This window comes from Corvus kubaryi, unplaced genomic scaffold (genome assembly GCF_017639235.1).
Source record: "Corvus kubaryi isolate FWS band 111438036 unplaced genomic scaffold, C.kubaryi_AGA036_p1.0 129, whole genome shotgun sequence".
Taxonomy (NCBI): domain Eukaryota; kingdom Metazoa; phylum Chordata; class Aves; order Passeriformes; family Corvidae; genus Corvus; species Corvus kubaryi.
Window position 1 is genome coordinate 191,078 of NW_024580664.1, and position 20,867 is coordinate 211,944.

Genomic DNA, 20,867 nt, shown 5'->3' on the forward strand with positions numbered 1-20,867 from the left:
ACCTCGTCTCACATTAATGGCTCCCTATAAATCCAAGCAGTGCAAAAGGGGCCTCGTGTAAGTGGGGTGCCTGTCTTTAAATTTTTTAAGGCCCTCTGTTTCTTTAATTCATTTCAAATATGCATTTTTACATTTAGATGTTATCCTTAAGTTTTTTATGCCACTACAAATTGTAGTGTGCTCCAACACTAAACCAAGGCTCTACAGTATCCAAGATGAGATTACTCCTCTAAATGGGATTATCACACTTCACCTAGAACAGGCTCCCACAAGATTTATGACAACACATGAAGAATTTTGACACTTTGCATTTGGATGCTAATGGACAAGCCACAACACTTTAAATATTAGCACAAAGTAAATATACCAAATGTGTATGTTGATAACCACAACAGCACTCATTTATTAACTTGGCATTCATAGTATTTTGTTTCATTAACAACAACCTAACATTTACATGGTTTTAACCCAAGAAAACTACCATGTCCAGCTACTCAAATGCAGCCACAGCTTTGAACAGAGCCTTCATAACTTCTATAATTTATTTAGTGTTTCAGAAATTAATTACTAAATACAGTTGCTTGTCAAGTCCACCACATACCATACGGAAAACTAGTTTTGTTACAACTAGACCAAACAAAACAGTATACTCTTTCCTAAGCAGGAAACAGGCATTTAACCTTAACAACCATTTATTTATTCGCAGAGTTGATCAGCACAGTTTCACTCCAGATAAAACCAAGTTAACTCATATATAAGCATACATGCCAAAACAGCTACAGAAAATTTGTTCAGCTATTAGGTTCCCAGTAATGTTTATCTGATACAATTAGCATATGATGCCAGTGAGAGTCACTCTGAGTGCAAGAACCAGAGGGAAGCTTCCTAGCACACAGCAAATGGCAATGAACCATAGGGGTCACATAATACGGGATTAGGTTTTTTTCCTAGTAGGTCAATATGAAAGCAGTTTCATACAATCAGAGTGCAACAGCATCCTTTTGGGATGAAACTCTACTAAGCAGTTCTCAGTGTTATGCTTAGTTTCTCAGTGATGGGAAGGTCTGCTGTTTCATAGAGAAAACTATATGGTTCTCATAATTCCAGTAAGCGCATCTAGAAAGAACGAGTGTAGAAAATTGCTCTGGCCTCTCCTTCCTTTGGCCCTTTACTTCTTTTTATTTAAACAGCAAAGTCTGTTTCTTTGCTAGGTTTTTTGCTGTTGTTGTTATTTTTGTTTGGGTTTTTGTTTGGTTGGGGGTTTTTTGGGTTTTGTGTTTGTTTTTTGTTTGTTTGTGGTTTTATTTTGCTTGGGGTTTATTCTGTGGAAAGAGGAGCCCTGGAGAAGAGGAAAGAACAGCTTACATGTGCAGTTAGCCCAGGGGGACAGCAATCATTCATCTCAATTATTGGGCAAAGCCAGCCAAGATTTCCCAGGCAGGCAGATTTGAAAGCAAAGTCCACAAGGACAAGGGGCCAGAGGCAGAGCAGAGCTGCTGAGCCAAGGGAACGTGCTGTAGTTGTGAGCCTGCAGGGTGGATGGGAGCTCTGGGAGGAAGCTGTTATCAGCAGAGGGGGACAAAACCTCCTCTTCTTCTTGTTAGAAACTGCCTTCCTCTCACACAGGCAGCGACACAGAGTGCATCACCCACCAGTCCCAGGCTCTCCACCAGCACTGCCACGATCATGGCTGGCCTCAGTTTTGGGGGACCTGGCACTGTTGGAGTCAGGTCTCACATGCACCCTTAATTTAATGCAGCTTTTTCTAGAGGTCTGACACACAGGCTCTAACAGAGTGAGGTGTCACCCTTCTGCAACAAGGTGCCCCTGCCATGGGAAATCTCATCTTTCCTGTACAGAGGTGGGCAGGAGCACCAGCTCCTACAGATGCAGGCACTAACACTCATACATCAGAGCCTTAAACTGCATGAACCCAGGCACCAGCTGCATCTCACAGGCTGATAATACCCAGTGTTGACTCTGATGTCAGCAGCACTAATTCAGTTCTCTTTAGAGTAGGAAAACTAGAATCATCAGGATCTTCCTGGTACCAGGCAGTAAAAGGCAGAAGTATATAGGCTTCCCGGACCTGTAACTATCAGCCCCAGTGGCTATCTTGTTTGGAAAACTGGGTTGGTGGATAACTAATTTTATCTCTTAAAAAAAATTAAAATTAAATACAAACAAATAAAAAATCTCTCTCAGTATCACCTTGAGATTAACTTTGCAAATATGTTCAAAAGTGTATTTTACTATTCAAAAGACAAACATGTAAGAAGAGGGGAAGAAACCTGATGGTCTGAGATGCTTAAATTTAGTGAACATTTTTGTCAATTTCAAGGAATTTATATCAGGTCCAACATATTTGTACATCAGGACCACGTCTGTCTTGGGTTAAGAGGAGACTGTGTAGCTACACACAAGAGATGCAATACTGGTCATCACAGCTTGGGGCAGGAGCTGAGGCATCCTTCCCAGTAAGCCTGCACCTGGGTACCTTAACTAACGTTAAGGTAGCTAACTAAATGCCTTTACAGAAGAAGCAAGTATGAGAGTACCTTGACTTTTGCTCAGTTTTCTTTAAACACGCACTTAGGGATTACTTTGCATAAAGCACAGCCACGGAAAAGCAAAAGGTATCTCACATTCTTCATTTAATAAAAGCAAAGACATCACTTACAGTTCCTTCAGTGCTGCACCACAACTCATGATTCCCTAGCTGATATTTCTAGTTGGGTTTTATCTTTCACTTTACACAGGAAGAAAAGAGCCTAAAAGAAGTTAAATGATGATTACTTGGCTTTGTTTTTATAAAGAGAGAATCTTCTCACCAGGAAATGACAATTTATTGAATTCAAAGATTTTTGCAGATGCCTCTCAGTTCAAAGAAAACAAAAATAAAACCACAACAACTACATGCACTAGTTTTTGTCAGGAAAGCGTTCTTGAGATCACCACAGAATTTCTGAAGCAATACTCAGAAAGAACAGTTAAAAAAAAAGAAAAGGCATTCAAACAAAACCCCAATATACGTGCACAAAAAACCAGCTAGGAGACAGCACAGAACTTAAAACACAAAATAGCCCCTGGCCCAGTGGTCCAGGCATTCCAATGAGAATGAGTGAGATGCTAAACTTCAAATCCCAATTTTCTGTTCCCAAGGGAAATGTTCCTCTTTGAGGTAGATGCCCAGGAGCCATGCCAAGCATCAAGCACCACCAGGGCAACATGCTGTTTGCAGTGCAACAGGCCTTCCTCAGTGCAAAGAATCCAAAACACATGGGTTTCACTCACAGCAGAACAGAAACTGCTACATAGAATTTTTGTGGGAAAGCATCTTGCCTCAGCTTGAGTTGTAATGCCAAATTTCACCAAAGATCTCAGACTCTGTGAAAGCACCAGAAGCTTTTTTACTTGCCTTTCTCAAGATAGACTTACAAATAAGCCAAAAGAACAAAAAACAATTTTTTCTCTCTAATAGTTGAGATTTACTTTCAGGCTTGATAAAGTTAAGCTTCTCAGTGCTCTATCTCCTTAAAGCCATTCAAGGTAAATTATTTCTTCCTGGGAACATTAATATTTGTATGAATCATTAAGACAGCATTCTTTAGGAAGTATGTCAGGATACTAAAAGCAACACTGGAAGGAAACTCTTGCTACAAAAACTAGCGTGGGGTTTGAGGGTTTTTTGTACCAAAATAATTTACAGAACTATTAACTATTGTAAGAACTTTCGCCTACAACATTCAAACACAGTGCCCAGCAGAAGCAGGGCACAGACCCACAGGCAGACATGAGCACAACCAGACCAACTGCAGGCTACCACAGAATCCTCCTAATCCTCACACTGTTTTAAAGTGGATGCAGAAATAGTTTATGTAACAGAAAAATGAGTGTGTAGGAATGAATGGTTCTGGGTTTCTGTCTTCTCCTTATATTACTCTGTAGGACTAGGGGTGATGGAGTTGACTGTGTAAAGAAGTATTTTGAAAATTTCAGCCTTTTCAGAATATTGTCTTATTTTTAATGATTTTTCTTTTCATCAGCTGAAGGCTCCCAACTGAGGTTTAAAAAAACCCCAACATTTACATGTAGATGTCTACTCCCCAATCACTACCAATGCAGAGCTATTCAACACAGTTAATGGAGCAAGAAACTAGTCATCCAACTTAACAAATGTGTATACCTTAGGTAAGGTCAGCATAACAGCTCCCAGGACTCCATCACCAGTAACTGGAGCCTGAGACATCTATATATAGATGCATTCAATCTCTCTTCATCTGCCAACTGCTCTCCTTTTGCCCTGAGCTTTAATGAAATGGTCTTTTAGAGCCAATATGAAATCTTGTCTTAATTAGTTAATGAGTGAGAGCACAGTTTACTTTACTCAAAGTTCCTTTTTCATAAATTAAAACTGGAGTTGTCTGGCGGAAAGATGACACCTCTTGAAGGACAGTCCCATGGGCAAAACAGTTTTTACAGGATGGAATTCAGATGTGCTCAGGTCCTTAGAATCCAAGAAATAAGGCACCTTATTTAAGTTTTAAAGCCACAGCCATAGCAACTCAGCTTCCTTAGCACCTTCTAGCAATATCTGATGATAGTGTAGTCAATCCCACTTTAAAACTGCATAGAATTGAGTAAGTGGTCCTATTCAGGATGCTATGATTGCTGCTGATCTACAGCTGTGTGTGGTAGAGAGCCATACAGCACAAACAGCTTCAAATAGCACATTTACTAATACAAACAAAGCTTCTGCAACATCTTGTATTTTTATTCTAGCACTTATGTCATGAGTCAAGCTTAGAGAACCATGGAACTTCACTGCTTTACTGTTTTCCATGCTTGGAAAATATTTAAGAACTAAGACACAAAAAAAAAAAAAAAAACCCTCCACCAATCCCAACTCCAAAAAACAAACCCCACAGAATCATTTCAGGATAACTGACACTTTTACCATATGGAAAACATTCATGACTATTCTACCATATACATGCTATAGGACAGCTTAGCCCAAACCAAAAACCAGGATGCACTTTAACACGCTTGGCATTCACATGACTAGGCTTTAAGTTTAAATAGATTTGAGTATCTAAGTTTCACCACTGACCTTCCAGAAATACCAGGTCAGCACCCCCAGCTACGGCCTGTTTCCATTGAGCTGCATGAACAAAAAGCCAATTGCAGTGATTCAAGCCCAGGGCTGTAACACTTCCTGGCCATGACCTATGTTTGCCCTTCTCTCAGAATCCACACTTACATTAGCAATTCTCACACAATTGTATTGGTACAATAAGCTGTATGATGTGAATGAAGTCCAGCATGTTTAAAAAACCGAAAGTAAGCTCACCATTCATGTTTCTTCCACTGCAGGTGAACCTCCACAATTTTCCTCAATACAAGATACACATCTTCACCAGCACTTAAACAGTAAGTCCAAGCTAAAACTCAGATATTCTCCAGTTACACAGTGATTTAAAGTCTGAAAATTTTACATGATGGAAGATCAGAAACTGTATATATTTAGGGCCAGCAGAGAGAAACATGAGTGATATTTCAGAGCTGAAAGATGTATCAAGTAGCTTCTAGATTGTATTTTCCAAATATATATCAAAGCAATTAACTGAATCCTCAGGAAGTTCTCAGAAGCAGATTAAACGGTCTGCCTAGACAGCAAGGGCAAGACTACACATCATAATTTATTTAGAAGGCTTACATATTGATTTAAAAAAATCATGACATATTTTAAGTTAAAGAATAAGTAAATTAGGTCACTCTTTTTACATATTGCTAAAAGGAAAATAGAGTTGACATTTTCCATGTCTTTCACCAGATAAAGCCCTTTCCTCTGTGTTTATGTACACAGTAAGATGACAGTGGCTTTCTCAGATAACATCTCTATTTAATCATTAGAAAAGTAGGTAAAAAGGTCATGTTGAGTATAATTAAGATCTGCAGCCCATTTCAATTTTACAAGTATGTATTTAAATTTCTGGACAAAGAGAGCAAAGGTGTATTTATATAGTATTTTCTACCAGACTGCAGAATTGATGTCTTCCTGGAAAAGAAGTTGGATTCTTCCAACATAATTTCTAATTCAGTTCTCTTATGTTTTTATTGCTATTGATGAGTAAGGCTACAATTGTGTCACAACCTACAAGACTACAATTTTGTCATGAACTAGAAATTCTAATCTGGTGGGATCTCTATTTCTTAAAGAAAAGTCATATTCCATGGCCAAGTCAAATCAAATCAGTATCTCTAATTCTTCATTCTCTTCATACTGTTCGGATGTTGCACGAAGTTAATGTACTAATCTAACTCCATCAATAATTTTTGTTCCTGTGCAAAGCAGGCAAGTACTGTTGAGGTGAAAACAGGTGAAAACCTAATTTGAGAAGCAACTGAAGGAGAATAAAATATCAGCATTAAAGCATTGACCTGATGTTCTGTGCAGTAACAGTCTACAATATTCCAAGGGCATGCATAAAAACAGAAGATTCAATCAACTGCATCTACAGTAAGAGACAAGTAGGAAAAAAATACCATAAAGAATGAGGTCTTTTTAAAGACTGACATAAAAACCCCACGTTTTTGCACAACTACTATGCCAATTTACACTCTGTGTGATTCTGCTATGAAAAGCCTATTCAGAAAATATCATGCTCATATCTTGCTTGTATTAGCCAAGAAACACATTCTCACTAAATATCTGGAAAGTTATGAAGACTACCCAAAAGAACTGTTTAAAAATTGTCTTAGATTTAGCCCAATGGTAGATAAGACAACACATATTAACAGCCACTGTATTCTAAATTCTGCAGGGGTACCATACAGTGGTTGTTTTGGATGCCTCAGATAAAAACAGGACAGGAAGTCTCAAACTATGCCTCTGCATTGACTCACTGTTGACATGCTCTGAACGTCCAAAAGAGATTGTCAGGAAATGCTGGACACAGTTTAGAAATGTACCGTTCCTTTCAAAAAAAGAAAACAAAACAGAAGTCGTCACACAGCTTTTGTTAGTGACACCACTGTGTACACAGAAGTTGGGAAACAATGTTTGGGAACTTGGCGACGCGTGCGACTTTCATACAGCATTTGTTTGGTTAAGTTGGACATGGACAGATATTTGCCAACATTTTAGTGGTTATTCCTGCAGCTGAATAAGCCATTGTATTTTAAACACATTTTTTAAAGGCTTCATCACAGCTTGGGGGCAGGTGAAAGTATTACACTGGTGTTTTCAGCAGCCATCACATGTTTCAATCCCTAGTTTGAAAAAGAGGGCTGCACAGAGAGCTGTTTAAGAAGATGGCCATAAATCAGGTTGGAGGCAAGTGGCAAAAATCCTTTCCCACAACAGGACACTGCAGGTGTGAGTGCCTGGGACTGAAAAACCAGACCAACACTCACTGCACGGAGGACGGAGAAAAACGAAGGGCATGGAGAACAGAGGGGCAAATGACCAGACTTGCTAAAATTTTCATCAGCTGATAGGTGTACCAGTGGAAGAAGGGTTAGCAAAGAAACCATATGTAAAATCTAAGGCAAGTACTAAAGCTTTTGTTAACCAAGTAACAATTTTTCAGGTCTCACAAAGTGTAACCAAACACCGGCCTTGCAATACATCCTATCTCCTTGTTTAAGGAGAATTCACTAGCAAAAAACCTGAATTTACAAGCTTCTTCAGCACTGTTTCCAACAAAAGGCTTTTCCCAGTACTATGGACAAGCAGTAACGCTAAACACCAGTTTAAGTAAGCCAAACTGAGCAATGTTCCATGTCTGCTACATAAGAGGACATTGACAACATTGTATCATTGTTATAAAGTCGTCCCAGAAACAGAAAGATTGAAGGAGGCGTGACAACCTGGCTGTGCTGCTGCTTCAAAGTGTTCACTACAAATGCAAACTATTATTTTCCATCAGCAAACAATCAGTTTCTCAGTAGTCAAGGATTTTAAACTTTTCATACTAGTAACTGACAATAGCTATCAACAGAATTCCCCACTTTTTCAATGCTTCTAGGCATTCTGATATAATAAAAGATCAAATTGAAAAAAAACCCATGCATGTATTTGCTTTCTTTGCTTGTCACCTCTTACAGATACTTACTGAACCACAGTACAAAGAAATACAGCTTTAGCAACAGGAAACAGCAACAGCTAGAATTTGTATTTCAAGTGCTACACTCAATACACAGTTTATCAAGTTAAAAAGTTGCAATCAGCTCTTGACAAGTGAAAAGTACTGACCAAGGAACTGACACTGGAAAAACAAAAATTCAAAGTGGGCAAGAACCTTGCAGACAACTCCATAAAATATGCTAAGCACAACCAACTTAAATAAAACAGTAACTTCTTCAGGTTATCAAAACACCTCTGATTGCTCTCATCCCAAAATCTACTGACACCATCACATCAGGAATGCAACAGCTTATTCAAGTACAGCACTTGCTTTGTGACCAGATAATAAAGAAAATAAAAAGCTAACTTGATGACAACAGAGCACTACTGACAGCCTCTGCTTCAACAAGAGGCAGTGAGGAGTCCATCAAAAGCCATACTCAAGTTGTCCTGCCTCTGAGGAGGTCCCACACCACTCCAAGAGAGCAGCACAGGTCAGTCTTACCACAGATCCTCCTTATTTTAACAGTCACGCTTCAAATGGCATCTCAAGTTATCTCTAGAATAATCAATTTATTGATTGCTTCCATTGTCTGAGAGTAACATCCAACAATTTAAAGTTTTCCCTCAAAAATACAGTGCAAATACATGCCAAGTATAAGAAAGGAAAAAAGCACTACCTAGCAAATGCATATAACAACAAACACAATAAAATCACATCACACGCACATCCTAGAAAAAACACTTCGATTTCAAAACTCAACAAAAGTAACACTGGCAGAAACAATGCAAAACTTCACCTCTATAAAAACCCATTTAGTGCACAGCAAGCTGCCTACCCCCAGAAGTCAAATCTACTCTCTCAAGGTTTGCAGCAAAAAGAATCAGATAGCCTTGTACAGCTGGAAGCTGTTAACTTACAGAATCTAAATTCTAGTTCTGGAGCATAAAAAAAACACATTTTGCTTTAATTGTGCAGTTTTACACTGCACAACTGGAAGAATTTAGTAATTCACTACAATTTACATCTATTAACTGAAACAGCCTTTGCATTTTCTTGGGGGCATAAAAAAATCCAGTAAGATTATATATTAAAAATTTGTTTTTCTAATTATTTTTATCATGTTGCTGCAATACATAAGCTCTTAAACATGTTCAAAGAAAGAAGCTTCAGACTTTTTTATATTCCCACCCTCAGTCCTCTTTTACCCAATGTACCTACCTTGCATTAGAAATATGCATTAAAAAACAGCTAACTAATAACGGCTCGAAACAGTTCTTTCCACAAAGGATGTGCCTGATCCAACAGCACGTTTTTCATGATACTGAGTCTGATGTGAAGCAAACCAAACAAGAAAATAGCCTTATTTATAAGAAAATCAAGCAAAAGCTGCTAAAAAAAAAAAGTGTACATATCAGTGACTGCAAGTCTTCCAATACTGCAAATGTCTCACGTGCCAGACAACTGCAAATCAGAAAACTAGATATTAATTAATTCTTCTGCTGAATGTATACTTTGGAATCATGCATATGAGATCAAATTGCATTTAAGCAAGGAATCAAAAGAAACAATTTAAAAAGCTGACACCCAAGCCACAAGAAAATACGTAGTTCATTTAAAGCAGCCCATTACCAAAACTATGTAAACAAAAGAAACAAGACCCACACTAATAGCTGGGAGGTCACGAAGCTCCTGTCTTCCTTCTGTCCCAGCGTGCTCACTCTGGTAATGTTCAGACAGATCAGTGGGAGTTACAGACACTTTCATACATAGTGGACAGATGAAGCCCTGTGAAATGTATATATTTTTTTTAAGAAACTAATAAAGACAAAAAAAATGCAGATCTGGAATCAAAAGTTTGAATTCTTATGCTGAAAGCTCTCTACAGTCACCAAAAGCAAAGTCTGTTTTCCTTTTGGAGAGAGGACTTTTGCAAACCATACCAATACCATAGAGAAAGCAAGAAGGAACAGTGACCAAGGGCATGAAAATAAATAAATCTAAAATATGCCTTAAAAACTAGGACCATGCTGCATACTATTGTGTGTTTTCCAGACACTCTTGGTACCCCCTTCATGTGACAGAGGAACAAGCTGCATGACAAATTGTGAATGGAGCATTACAAGGCATCACGTCACATCCATTGTGAGGTTTCCCATAAGGGTGTTCAGATGTTTCAGAGAAAGAGGGAAGAGTGGCGCAGTGAGACTGCAGAAATGCCTCTATAAATTAATAAGCAAGTTTGCAACAGCAGCAGGAGAAGCTGAGGCAAACCTGTCTAGTTAATGCAGTTACATTACACTAAGGAAAGCATCATCTCACTGGTAGACTCACTGCAAGCATGGAATATTTAGCAACCCTGTACTACAGACAGAGTTGCACTGGGACCTAAGCTACAAAGGTAAGATAGACCCAAATGTTTCCTCCTTGGGCAGATTGAACAGTGAATAAAAGACTTCATTATGGGTCTATGTGTGACCTGAAGTGCCAACATGGTCACAGACAGGACTTAAGCAAATTTTTACCTCTTCTTGAGCAGTTTGAATTCAGACTTCCCCACTCCTTCTGTTTCATACTACAGCTCTAAAAAATCAGGATTTATTTCAACCAGGTTTGAGGAGAAAGGAAACGTACAAATCTGCACAGATTTAATAATTATTATCCATTTGACTCTTGCAACAACACAAATTAGAAAATCTAGCCAAGAAACTGGAGTGAAAACAAGTTATTGGATTTCTGACTGTATAATAATGGAGAACCAGGTAGGAATATCATGATAAAACAAAGAACAAAAATTCTGCAGAGACCAACTATGGTGCTCCTGAAGAGAAGCTCCAGGAAAGACAAGACCTCAGGCAAGCTGTGAGGCAAAAGGAAGGCTAACAGATTCCAGTAGCATTACATGTGAATCTAAAAACCCATCACCAGGTTCGGAACTCAGTTTCAAACAGACTTTGAAATTCTACGCTAAGGATAATACCCAATGCAAGAAATGATGGAGTTATGGACAACTAAAAGATACTTTCTTTATGTAACACATGCATATCAAACAAGAGTGACAAAGCAGCCTTTGGTCTGACCCAGTTTTGACTCAAAGAAAGAACAGCTAATAGGGCAATAGTACAGGCACACCACCACTCTGAAAGCTCATCCCATGTCAAGAAAATACCGCTCCACTAGTACTGAGGTACCTTATAGCACCCACCAGCTGTGCGATGTTGCACTCATGTTAACAGAATTATACAATTTTAGCCAAATCTTAGAAAGAAGCAATTGTCTCATTGCTCTTTTTTATGCCTTAATCAACTACAAAAGTAATAAGATTTTAGTCTGCAATTTAAGAATATTTATTTGCTTCAGGGGCGATTAAATATGCACGCAAAACAGATTTGGACTCAAAAATATATGACATGTAGAACATGCAGCAAAATATTAAGGAATGTCTGATTACATTGGCTGCAATAAGGATTCAAGAAAGAAGAAACAAGCAGATGCACAGACAGGATTTTAAACAGCACGGTGAAAGTTTGTCTTATCTTTCATCATATCATGCACAGGAGTATTTGAATCCTCACACACTTTATTCAGTGTAAGAAAGGGCACTTTGCTCCCTTTAATGCTGTAATAGGGGTAATTAACCTTGCACTGTATTTGTATGTTAAGCTCAAAACATTTTCGAGATAGGTAAGAAGGCTACATCAGCACAAACAAGCTTCAACAGCCAGTGAAGTCAGTTCGCATTTTTCAGCGTTAATGTCTGACAACACTGTAAATACAAAGACATTGTAATATGGGATTGCAGCAACAACTTATTCTGCTGATTAAGTATGGCATACAGACCATGAAAAACTGAGAGGATTATACTCCAACACCAAGCAAAACCCAATATGTTTGATATTTCACAAGAAGGAAGAGGTTTCCAGTATACATTATAGCTTAGCAGAAGCAAGATGAAAATGGAGTACAAGCATGATAAAATGTCAAGACTTGTTTTTTGCAGCTCTCATGAAAGATTTATTAACAAGGAGTCTTAAGCTTACATCTAATTGCTTTTAATTTTAATAATTCATGTCTAGAACTACAGGAAGGATTGCTTGTGACCACTTGGAGAGATAAGCCTAATTAATAGTTACATATAAACATGGCCTAGTCTTTCTTTTTTTATTTAAATAACAAACAACATTTAGAAGACAACATTTACAAGTATTTATTTAGTACAGTATTTATTTAGGAAGATCATCAAAAGTTACTCCCAACAGTTTCATGGAGCAGAGAAACAGCACCCAAGGTTTAAGACACGAGTCCCGTGTACGGTGCACAGTACCTCTGAGGAGCCTTCATTGTTCACGTCCACGGCATTTCCAGGTGTGGCAGATGAATCCGAATCTGAACTCTGAGACCCACCTCTACCTGGAGTCTGAAATAGATGGGGAAGAGAAAAATGAGAGCCTACATTTTAATATTTAATAAATATTTAATAAAGCACAGTACATATCCTATGCAAAGGCCTCTCTTCTACTTCTTGGAATACAAAGGTATTTTCCCTCCACAAGAGTAATGAAGTGAACAAGCTGACAAGCAATTATGTAATTTTCAGCACAACACTTCAACAAAAGCTTCTATCCAACACTCTCCATAAAAAACCAAGCAGATACCAGAAGCAAAAGCCAGGATTTTAAAACACCTCCTCTCATGAATGCTCAACACAACACAAAAACTTTGGCTAAACTCCTGGCCCTTGTATCACTCTTGGTGATGTTAAATTAGGTTGCTATATCCTATAGGAAAACACTAGAAATTAAAGTCTAAAAAGTTTTTCAGAAGTAGTAAACTAGTATCATCATACTTTCTTGATAACTTGTCTACATTCTGGACGAGCTTTAAATATATGAAAGACAGAAGACTAAAGTTTAAGGACCCTGCTGATTCAACTAGCACACAAGCAGGTACACTGCCTTGATTTGGAAAAGAATAAAAATAATAATCAAGCCTGTGGTAAAGTTAAAACATGCTAATCAGTAAGAAAACCTATAAAGATATACTCCTATGAATATGCTGAAAATCAAAACAACAGTACTGATTTGAAACTACAGACAGATAAGCAAGTAAACTTTAAATACTACATGATTCAAAATCTGGGTAGATGGATTGTATCTTATAATCCTTATTTAACTGTAACTTTGATTTAAATTTGATTTAACTTCTCTTACTCATCTCCAAAATGTCTGCTTGACTGATGGCAGAAAAGTAAGCATTCTCAAAGCAAACATCATTTAAAAATTATCTCAATATGTATATGCAATCCTAGTTTAAACAAAGAACAAAAAGTTACCATATAATTCTAGTATGACAATCTCAAATGGGATAAAGTAAGGCTAAAATACTGCAGTAGCATATCTGGAAATACTTATAATGTTCAAAAGGATTTTATAATTTAATATAAGAGGATAAAGATAAAGAATTTAAATATATAGATTGAAATCTACAGAGAGAAGGAAAGAGTTTTAGTTTCTAGATCTTGCTGCCTCCAAAATCTTACTTGGAGAAGAATTTTCTTGCTCAAATATATCCTCTTTTTGAAGACAAATCAGTTATATAACCTCTTATAAGGTATCTGCAGCACACATGATTTTCCATTCTTTGAAAATTAAGTACATTTTCCTGCTTTGTTTTAAAAAGAATGTTCTATTGTCAACTTTCATAGATAAAAAGATAACAGCAAAGACAGCAAAGATAACAAAGATAACAGCCTTTTATTATTAATCAAACCTAAAAAAAATGTCATTAACAGGTCAAGTTTACTGATTAAGGACTTAATTCCCAGTGAAATACATTTCAGTTTTGAAAAGGCTCTGAAGACTGGCCAAAGGGAAATGAGAAGGAGTGAAACACCAAGCTATGGGGGCTGGTGACAGTAAGAGAAGACAACCATATCTTCTCACTCTAGCCTTCTCTGAGGTCATCAGTTAAGTAATCAACATACTCTGGTTTTCCTACTCCATGTCTTTTCATGTTAGCTGTACTGTATTCCTAAAGAAAATATGAACACAATTTCCTTCTAATACAGCATACAAAAGCAAGAGGAAAGGTGATGCAAGCTCTGCAAGTTAGTAACAGGAGAGGCAAAAAAGGGGGTAAAAAGAGATACGATACACATGCAAAACATGTCAAAGTGAAGGCACTGGTACTTCTTCCCAGGGTCACTGATACAGACAGTAAACAAGGTACATCCCATCACGGACCACAGGTGCACACTCTTCAAGTTTCCACACGACATCAAACTGGGAGGACCAGCTGATACACTCAAGGGCAGAGCTGCCACTCAGAGGGACCTGGAAATGCCTGGAGCAATAGGCCAAGGGGAACCCTATGCAATTCAACAGGGACAAATGCAGACTCCTGTTCCAGGGAAGGAAAACTCCTGGCAGTAACAGAGGTCTATCTGCTGAAAAGGACCGAGGCCTCGTGTACGTCAGCAAGCTGAACAGGAGCCCGCAGCATGCCCTGTGTGCACAGAGGGCTGCCAGAAGCCTGGATTTTGTTAACAAGGAGCCCAACCAACTGATCAAGGGAAGTGATTATTCCCCACTGGCCAGCACCCACTGGACCACATCGAAATACTGCTTTCCCAGTCCAGGGAGAACACTGATAAACCAGTGTGAGTTTAGCAAAAGGCCACCAACACATCTGGGGATGAAGCACCTGACCTGTGGGAGAAGCCTAGGGAACAGGGCTGGCTCAGTGTGGAAGTAGAGACAGCTTTGGGAGGGCCAAACAGCAGCCACACCACCACCCATGAAGGGACCATCAAAAAGAGGAAGCCAGGCTGGTCTAAGCAGCACACAGTGGGAGGCCCAGACACAAAAACTGAAATGAGAGATTCCTACTGGATGTAAAGAACAGCTGTTCCTGTGAGACAGGCTTGAGCAACTTGCTCTTGACCTCCAAGCTGATCCTGTTCACTGTTCAGACTAGGGAGCCCCTGAGCTCCTGCCTGCCCCAATTGCTCTGTAGCCTAAGAAGTGCTGCCCACAGAAACACACATCCCACAGGAAAGCTTTGAAATGCAAGTAACTCCATTAATGAACATGTGGATTGTGTTCCATTGACAGTCAGAAGAATAGTATCTAAAATAAACGGTAAGTAGTAGCCAGGTTTCCCAGGAAGACAGGTAAGTTAGAATACTGCATCTAATGTTTCAGTGGCACTAAGAGATGGTCCAACTGTCTCTTTAGATAGGCAGCATCTACCTCCACTTCTGCAATATCTGAACGTACACTTTCAGCACACTTAATGAATCATTTTGTCCCAAACCCAAGAACCTTCTGCAACAATTAACACAATATTTTCTTCACCTCATATAACTCCTTACACAACACTACCATACACTGTTAATTGCCCATCCCATTTCACCCCAGAGTTGACTCCATTTCACAATGAGATTTGCATATTAAGTTCTGCTAGTTCCAGCACTACAAATTTGAGATTATTACAACCTCCAGGATGCAAGCTCTTCTGTTATTACGCCACTGTACACTGTTATTACTCCATGATTGATTAAAGGACTTGCTTTATGAAACACTTCAGACATGCTATAATCACACTAATAAGCACTGGATGGGATGTATCATTGCATGCATTGTATGACAGAAATTATTACACAGTACCTGGTAAAATCCTTTTAACATTTCAAAAATCAGTGTGTGCTCTTTAAAAGAGAAAGCATAATTCCAAGATGGATTTAGAAAGCTTAGTACAAATGGTGACATTTTCTGGTGAGTGCCACACGTGGGAAAGAAGAGTGGGAAGAGGTCATTAAGTAACTTTCAAGTTATAGTCCATAGTATTCGTTTGCAAAATATACAGGGTAGCAAGAAAAATTAAATACAAAATTGGATTAATATTATGGAAGCCAAGATCAAAAATGAAATTAACTTATCTTTTAAGGTTGTAATGTAATTGAAACATCCTTCACCATCCAAATAAAGAATGGGGCATTGGGAATGTCTTTTTTTAATCAATCATTGCACGATCATATTGGTTCACACACACAGTTAAGCTATGCTCATATACCACTGTGGTATCACATTCCCTTAAAAAAAAAGAATCACAACATATTGAACAATTTGGACTTTGTGATCTACAAAAAGACTCAGAATGACATTCTTTGTTTTCAGATGGCCTATACAGGGGAGCAAATGAATGACTTACTAATCCCAGAGGAAAAGAAAATTTCCACACAGGCACAATTGTGTGGAATTGTGTGTGCACAATTACAAAATTAACATTTGACACTTGAAGGCATGCCTGGAGTTGAAAGACTGATGCAAAGTTAGTCTTTGATCCAGCATATTTCTCTCCCAGTTGTCAGTTATATTTGTTTACTTTGCAGAGAAGTATGTTTCTACTGCTAGCCCTAGAGTTGTAGAAGTAATATGCTAAACTTCATAATGCTGTTCTCTGTGTTTTCTCAAAACTGCAAGCTAATATAAAGAAACATCATTAACAACAAAAAGGATGACAATGATTGCAGCTTGTTTTCTGAAAGAGAGTAGAAAATTATATAATGAATGAGTTGAGCTAATGCTTTAAAATGAGGGAGTATAAATATGGACCACTACCGTGTCATTTTTGCATAGTCATTTATCTGTCTATAGCTACATCCCTTTCAGTTAGAATACTCTTTTCAGCAGTTTTAAATTCAGAATAAATTAAAACCTTTGAAGATAGATAAAGCCTTGAGAAAATGAGAGCAAATACAGATTTAACAGTTTTTCCAGCACAGATTTAAATACTACATAAGGGTACTACTACAACCATAAAAAGGTCCTGAAGCAACAAACAAGACACAAAAATGAGAAGGTAAGAAGGCCAAAGCCCTTGTTACCAAAGAACTCTCAGTGCTAAGAACAGGGTATTTTGCCACACAAAACAGTAACACCATTTACTTCTAAAGCAGTGTGACGCTACTTTATGACTCTGTAAAATGAAATGACTCCTGACTTCAGAGGGCATAAAACTTTTCTTTCCCATCATGCCATCACACAAGCAGACTTTGTGCCCAGGAAGAGGCACACATGCTCCCTTTGACTCCTGGGGAGAGGGCAGAAGCACAGCTGCAGTTCAGCATCTATCCAAGTAAACATGTTATCTAGTGAGCCCTGCAATTATAAATGTAAAAAGAAAACTGTAAGTCGAGCATGAGGTGCAATGATTTCAGACAAGTAAATATCTCTGAAATGCCTGAGCTTGGAGTAAGAGAAAAGGTGACTGTACTACCTGAGCTACAGAAATGTCTGCAAAGCCCTGTTCTCCCCCAGACACCAAGATGTCAAGACCAAAAACTCGAAGAAACAGAAAGCAATAGAGGAACAGAGAGAGCAACAGAGAGCACTCAAACACAGCACAGTTGCCAACAGTTAAAGACACATAATGAAGACAAAAACAAACGTAAATACATAAATAGCAGTCACATTGGTCCAATAGATGAGTCGTTCACTAAAAAATCATGAGCTATGGGAAGAAGGCTCAGAAGGAGGTCAAAGTAATCAGTTTTCTATCAGCTGAAAATAAATGCCCCCTTCTTCAAATACAAGAAGTGAGCTCTGCTTTAACAGGCCAGAGGCAACTGCCACTGCCTCGATAGTAGGTTAACAAGAGACAGATGACACAATGCCCACAAAGGGCATTTGGAGTTGAGCACAATGAAGAAAAGACTGCTCTTCAAGGAATCCACTGACAAAAATCAAACTACTTGAGCAGGACAGTTGTGTCGCGGACATTCCACACAGATGTCTTTTGGGAAAACCTACCGTTTTCTAGATCAGCATGATGAACAATGCATGAAACCAGGAAGTGGCAACAATGTACGAAAGGGGGTTTTATGGTGCAAACATACAAAACAGGTGGATCCCTGACATGTCATGTTGAAAACACACATAAAATTTAGAAACAACTTGTAGGGAAAGGATGTAAAATAAGGAGCTAGTTAAAGACAACAAGGAGCTACTAACCTCAAAAACTAAATGAGTAATGTTTAGTATATAATACTTTCTACTTTGAAAATATGTCATTCAAAGTCACTGTGAAGATGCTTTTAAACAGAAATTACAATTGTGGAAGAAATAAAAAGGTGATCAAGGTAGAGAAGTAGTATAAAAAAGAAACATCTGATGTTTTGAAACTTCAGGCATCAGAATTTCAGATAGATAACTAAAACTATATACCATATCTTTGTAGCTGTTGTCTTCCTCCTTTGCAGCGTGTCAGCCAGCTGAGTTACAACAAAAGGAATGTAATAAAGAATTCCTTTTTTAAAAAACCTACTTTTATAACTCAAGTTATACTACCATTAATGACTAGCTCTCTGTCTAGAAAGGCTGGCATCACCTATATAATCATATAACAAACCAAATAGGTATGCAAGAAACTATGTTTCAGTGACAGAAAGGCAAGGGGTTTTTGTCAGCTATACAAATGATGGACAATAAAAGGGTCAAGAGGTTCCTTATGCTTCAAATTAATGCACAAGACACATGAAAGATATTAATAACTATGATCTTTATGAAAATATATGACATAAACCTAAGGTTCATCTTTAATACCAAAGTACAGCAGAAGTATTTTTCAGTTTGCCAACCAGACTGCAAGTCAAAATAGTATGTATGTACGAGGTTGTGCACGCAATCACTATTTTTACAAAATGTCTAAAGTCCCTTTTAGTACGAGGTGAATTTTTAAAAGCATGGCTATTTTCTGCAGTTAAAAGGTTAACACCTCCAAAAATCTTGGCATTTCTCTATTCCATTTTTGGGCAGGAAGAAGTCTGTTTCATCTTTCTTGACAATCAGCTCTCCTGTGATCCTATAATTTTCAGGAGCAACTGGAAAACAACTATTTGTTCAATCTTTTTGGAAAAGATGTCTGTTTCTCACACAGAAACTTTTGCACTGACTTCAGCTTTTTATAAGACATGTTTAGCTGAATTCATACTTGGGGCAAATATCCTTTGGCACTGTATGAAGCTTTTTCCTCTCTCATAGAAGCCTTCCTTTATGGCCTGGTGTTTCTCAGAACCAATAAACACCCAGTTAACTGCTGCCAATATTTAATTAGGTCTGTACTAAGTTTCCATGCTTGCTAGCCAGGCTTCACATTAAATTTCAGGAAGGAAGTTCTTCCTTGTAAACACGAAGCTCCAAATAGACCAAGATCTTCACCTGCTCAGGGTCTATGACCGAAAAATAATCTGAGGTATGCTTTACACTGAAAAAGTTGGTGGTATGCTTACTTTATTTCCCCTGTGTTAACTTTCATTCTTGTAGCAACGCTTCTTTGCATGGCAGATAAGGAGAGCAAGCCAGCGTTTCCAATAAAACACTCTTTCACGGAGGTGTTACATAGACAGCACGATTTGGAAGCAACAGCAGATAATACGGGGAGAGAAGCTGGTTTCCCCTCTATCCGAGAGCGCCTCCTGGGTAACACCGAAACCGCTCTCTTGCGGTGCGGGATCTGGAGCGCTGCCTGCCCACCGCCGGCGTGACTCAACCCTTTTGGGCGCATCCCCCCGCCGAGCGCCGGCCGTGCCGGCCGCGCGGAGCGGGACCGCGCCGGCACCTGCCCTGCGCCAGCGCCTCCGGGCAGCTCCCACCCGAGCCGCAGGCCAACTGCAAGGCGACCGGCACCGGCGCGGGGATCTGAGCAAGCGAGAAGGGTTTCATAAACGAGTGTCACAACTTGGCTTTCCAAGTCAGGCAGAGCTGCCGGAAAAGCCGGTTCCTAAAACAGAGGAGACAGCCGGACGGTGGCTGCCGGGCTGGCTCTCGGCGTTATGAAGCTGCTGCCTGCCGGCCCCTGAGGAAATCACCGCGGGACCCGGCGGCGGCTCTCCCCAGGCCGGGCTTCCCTTGATCCTGCCCTACGCTCGGGCGGCCGAGCCGCGGCGACGGGCGCAGGCGGCGGGCGGAGACGCCGCCGCGCTACGGGAAGGAGCCACGCCGGTCAGGGCCGCCCCTCGCCCCTCCGACAGGCCCGGCCGTGGGGAGCCGCCCGCCGCCAGCACCTCCGCCCCTCCCGGGGGACGACACCGCCCCCAGCCGGGATGGCGGGCCCGGCCCGTCCCGTCGGGTCTCGGGCCGTCCCCCGGCGAGGGGGCGGGGGCGGACAAACTCACGGCCTCCGGGGCCGCGACAGCCCTAACACGCATCCTGCGCCGCAGGACGGGCCGGGCAGGGCCAGTGGCTCCGGCTCCGCCGCACGGAGCGCAGCTCCGAGCACGGCCGGCACCAGGAAGCGGCACCGGCACGGCACGGGCACCGGCATGGCACGCCGCCCTCGCCGCTGGGGCGGCTCTCGCTGCCTTACCCGCTGCAGAATCCGCCTGAACATGGTGGTAGAGCGCAGATGCCGCCGGGCGGCCGCGGCCAGGCCGAAGGGAAGCCGCGGAGCCCCGCGCAGCGCCGCCCCCGCCCCGCAGGAGCCCGGTGCGGCCCGGTCGCCCCGTGACAGCGCCGCGGCCGGGGAGGCGGGGCAGCCGCCGCGCTCCGCCCGGGGAGGGGCGGGCCCCGCGGGGACGGGGCTGTGGTCACCTCCCGGCCTCGGGGAGCGGGGGAAGGCGAAACGGGGTAGAGGCGCGGAGCGCGCCGAGCCGGCGGGGGCTGCCCCCGGGACTGGATGGGTTCTGCGCCCCGATCGCTCCGCGGGGGCTCGGGCCGGGCTCCTTCCTGCCGCACCGGG

General features: G+C 40.6%; 1 protein-coding gene across 2 annotated transcripts in view; it reads right to left on the reverse strand.

Annotated features, from left to right (window-relative positions):
* Positions 1–20,614, reverse strand: part of EEA1 (early endosome antigen 1) — a 69,177-nt gene extending 48,563 nt beyond the window's left edge. The window contains exons 1-3 of one of the 2 annotated variants that reach the window (XM_042025416.1): positions 20,496–20,614; positions 12,454–12,546; positions 9,795–9,917 (exon numbers count right to left, since the gene is read on the reverse strand). In XM_042025416.1, coding sequence (XP_041881350.1) covers positions 9,795–9,917; positions 12,454–12,546; positions 20,496–20,519 — 240 coding nt within the window. In that variant the 5' untranslated portion in view covers positions 20,520–20,614. The remainder of the gene's footprint in view (positions 1–9,794; positions 9,918–12,453; positions 12,547–20,495) is intronic. The other variant, XM_042025422.1, reaches the window with a different exon arrangement.
* Positions 20,615–20,867: the final 253 nt, after the last annotated feature.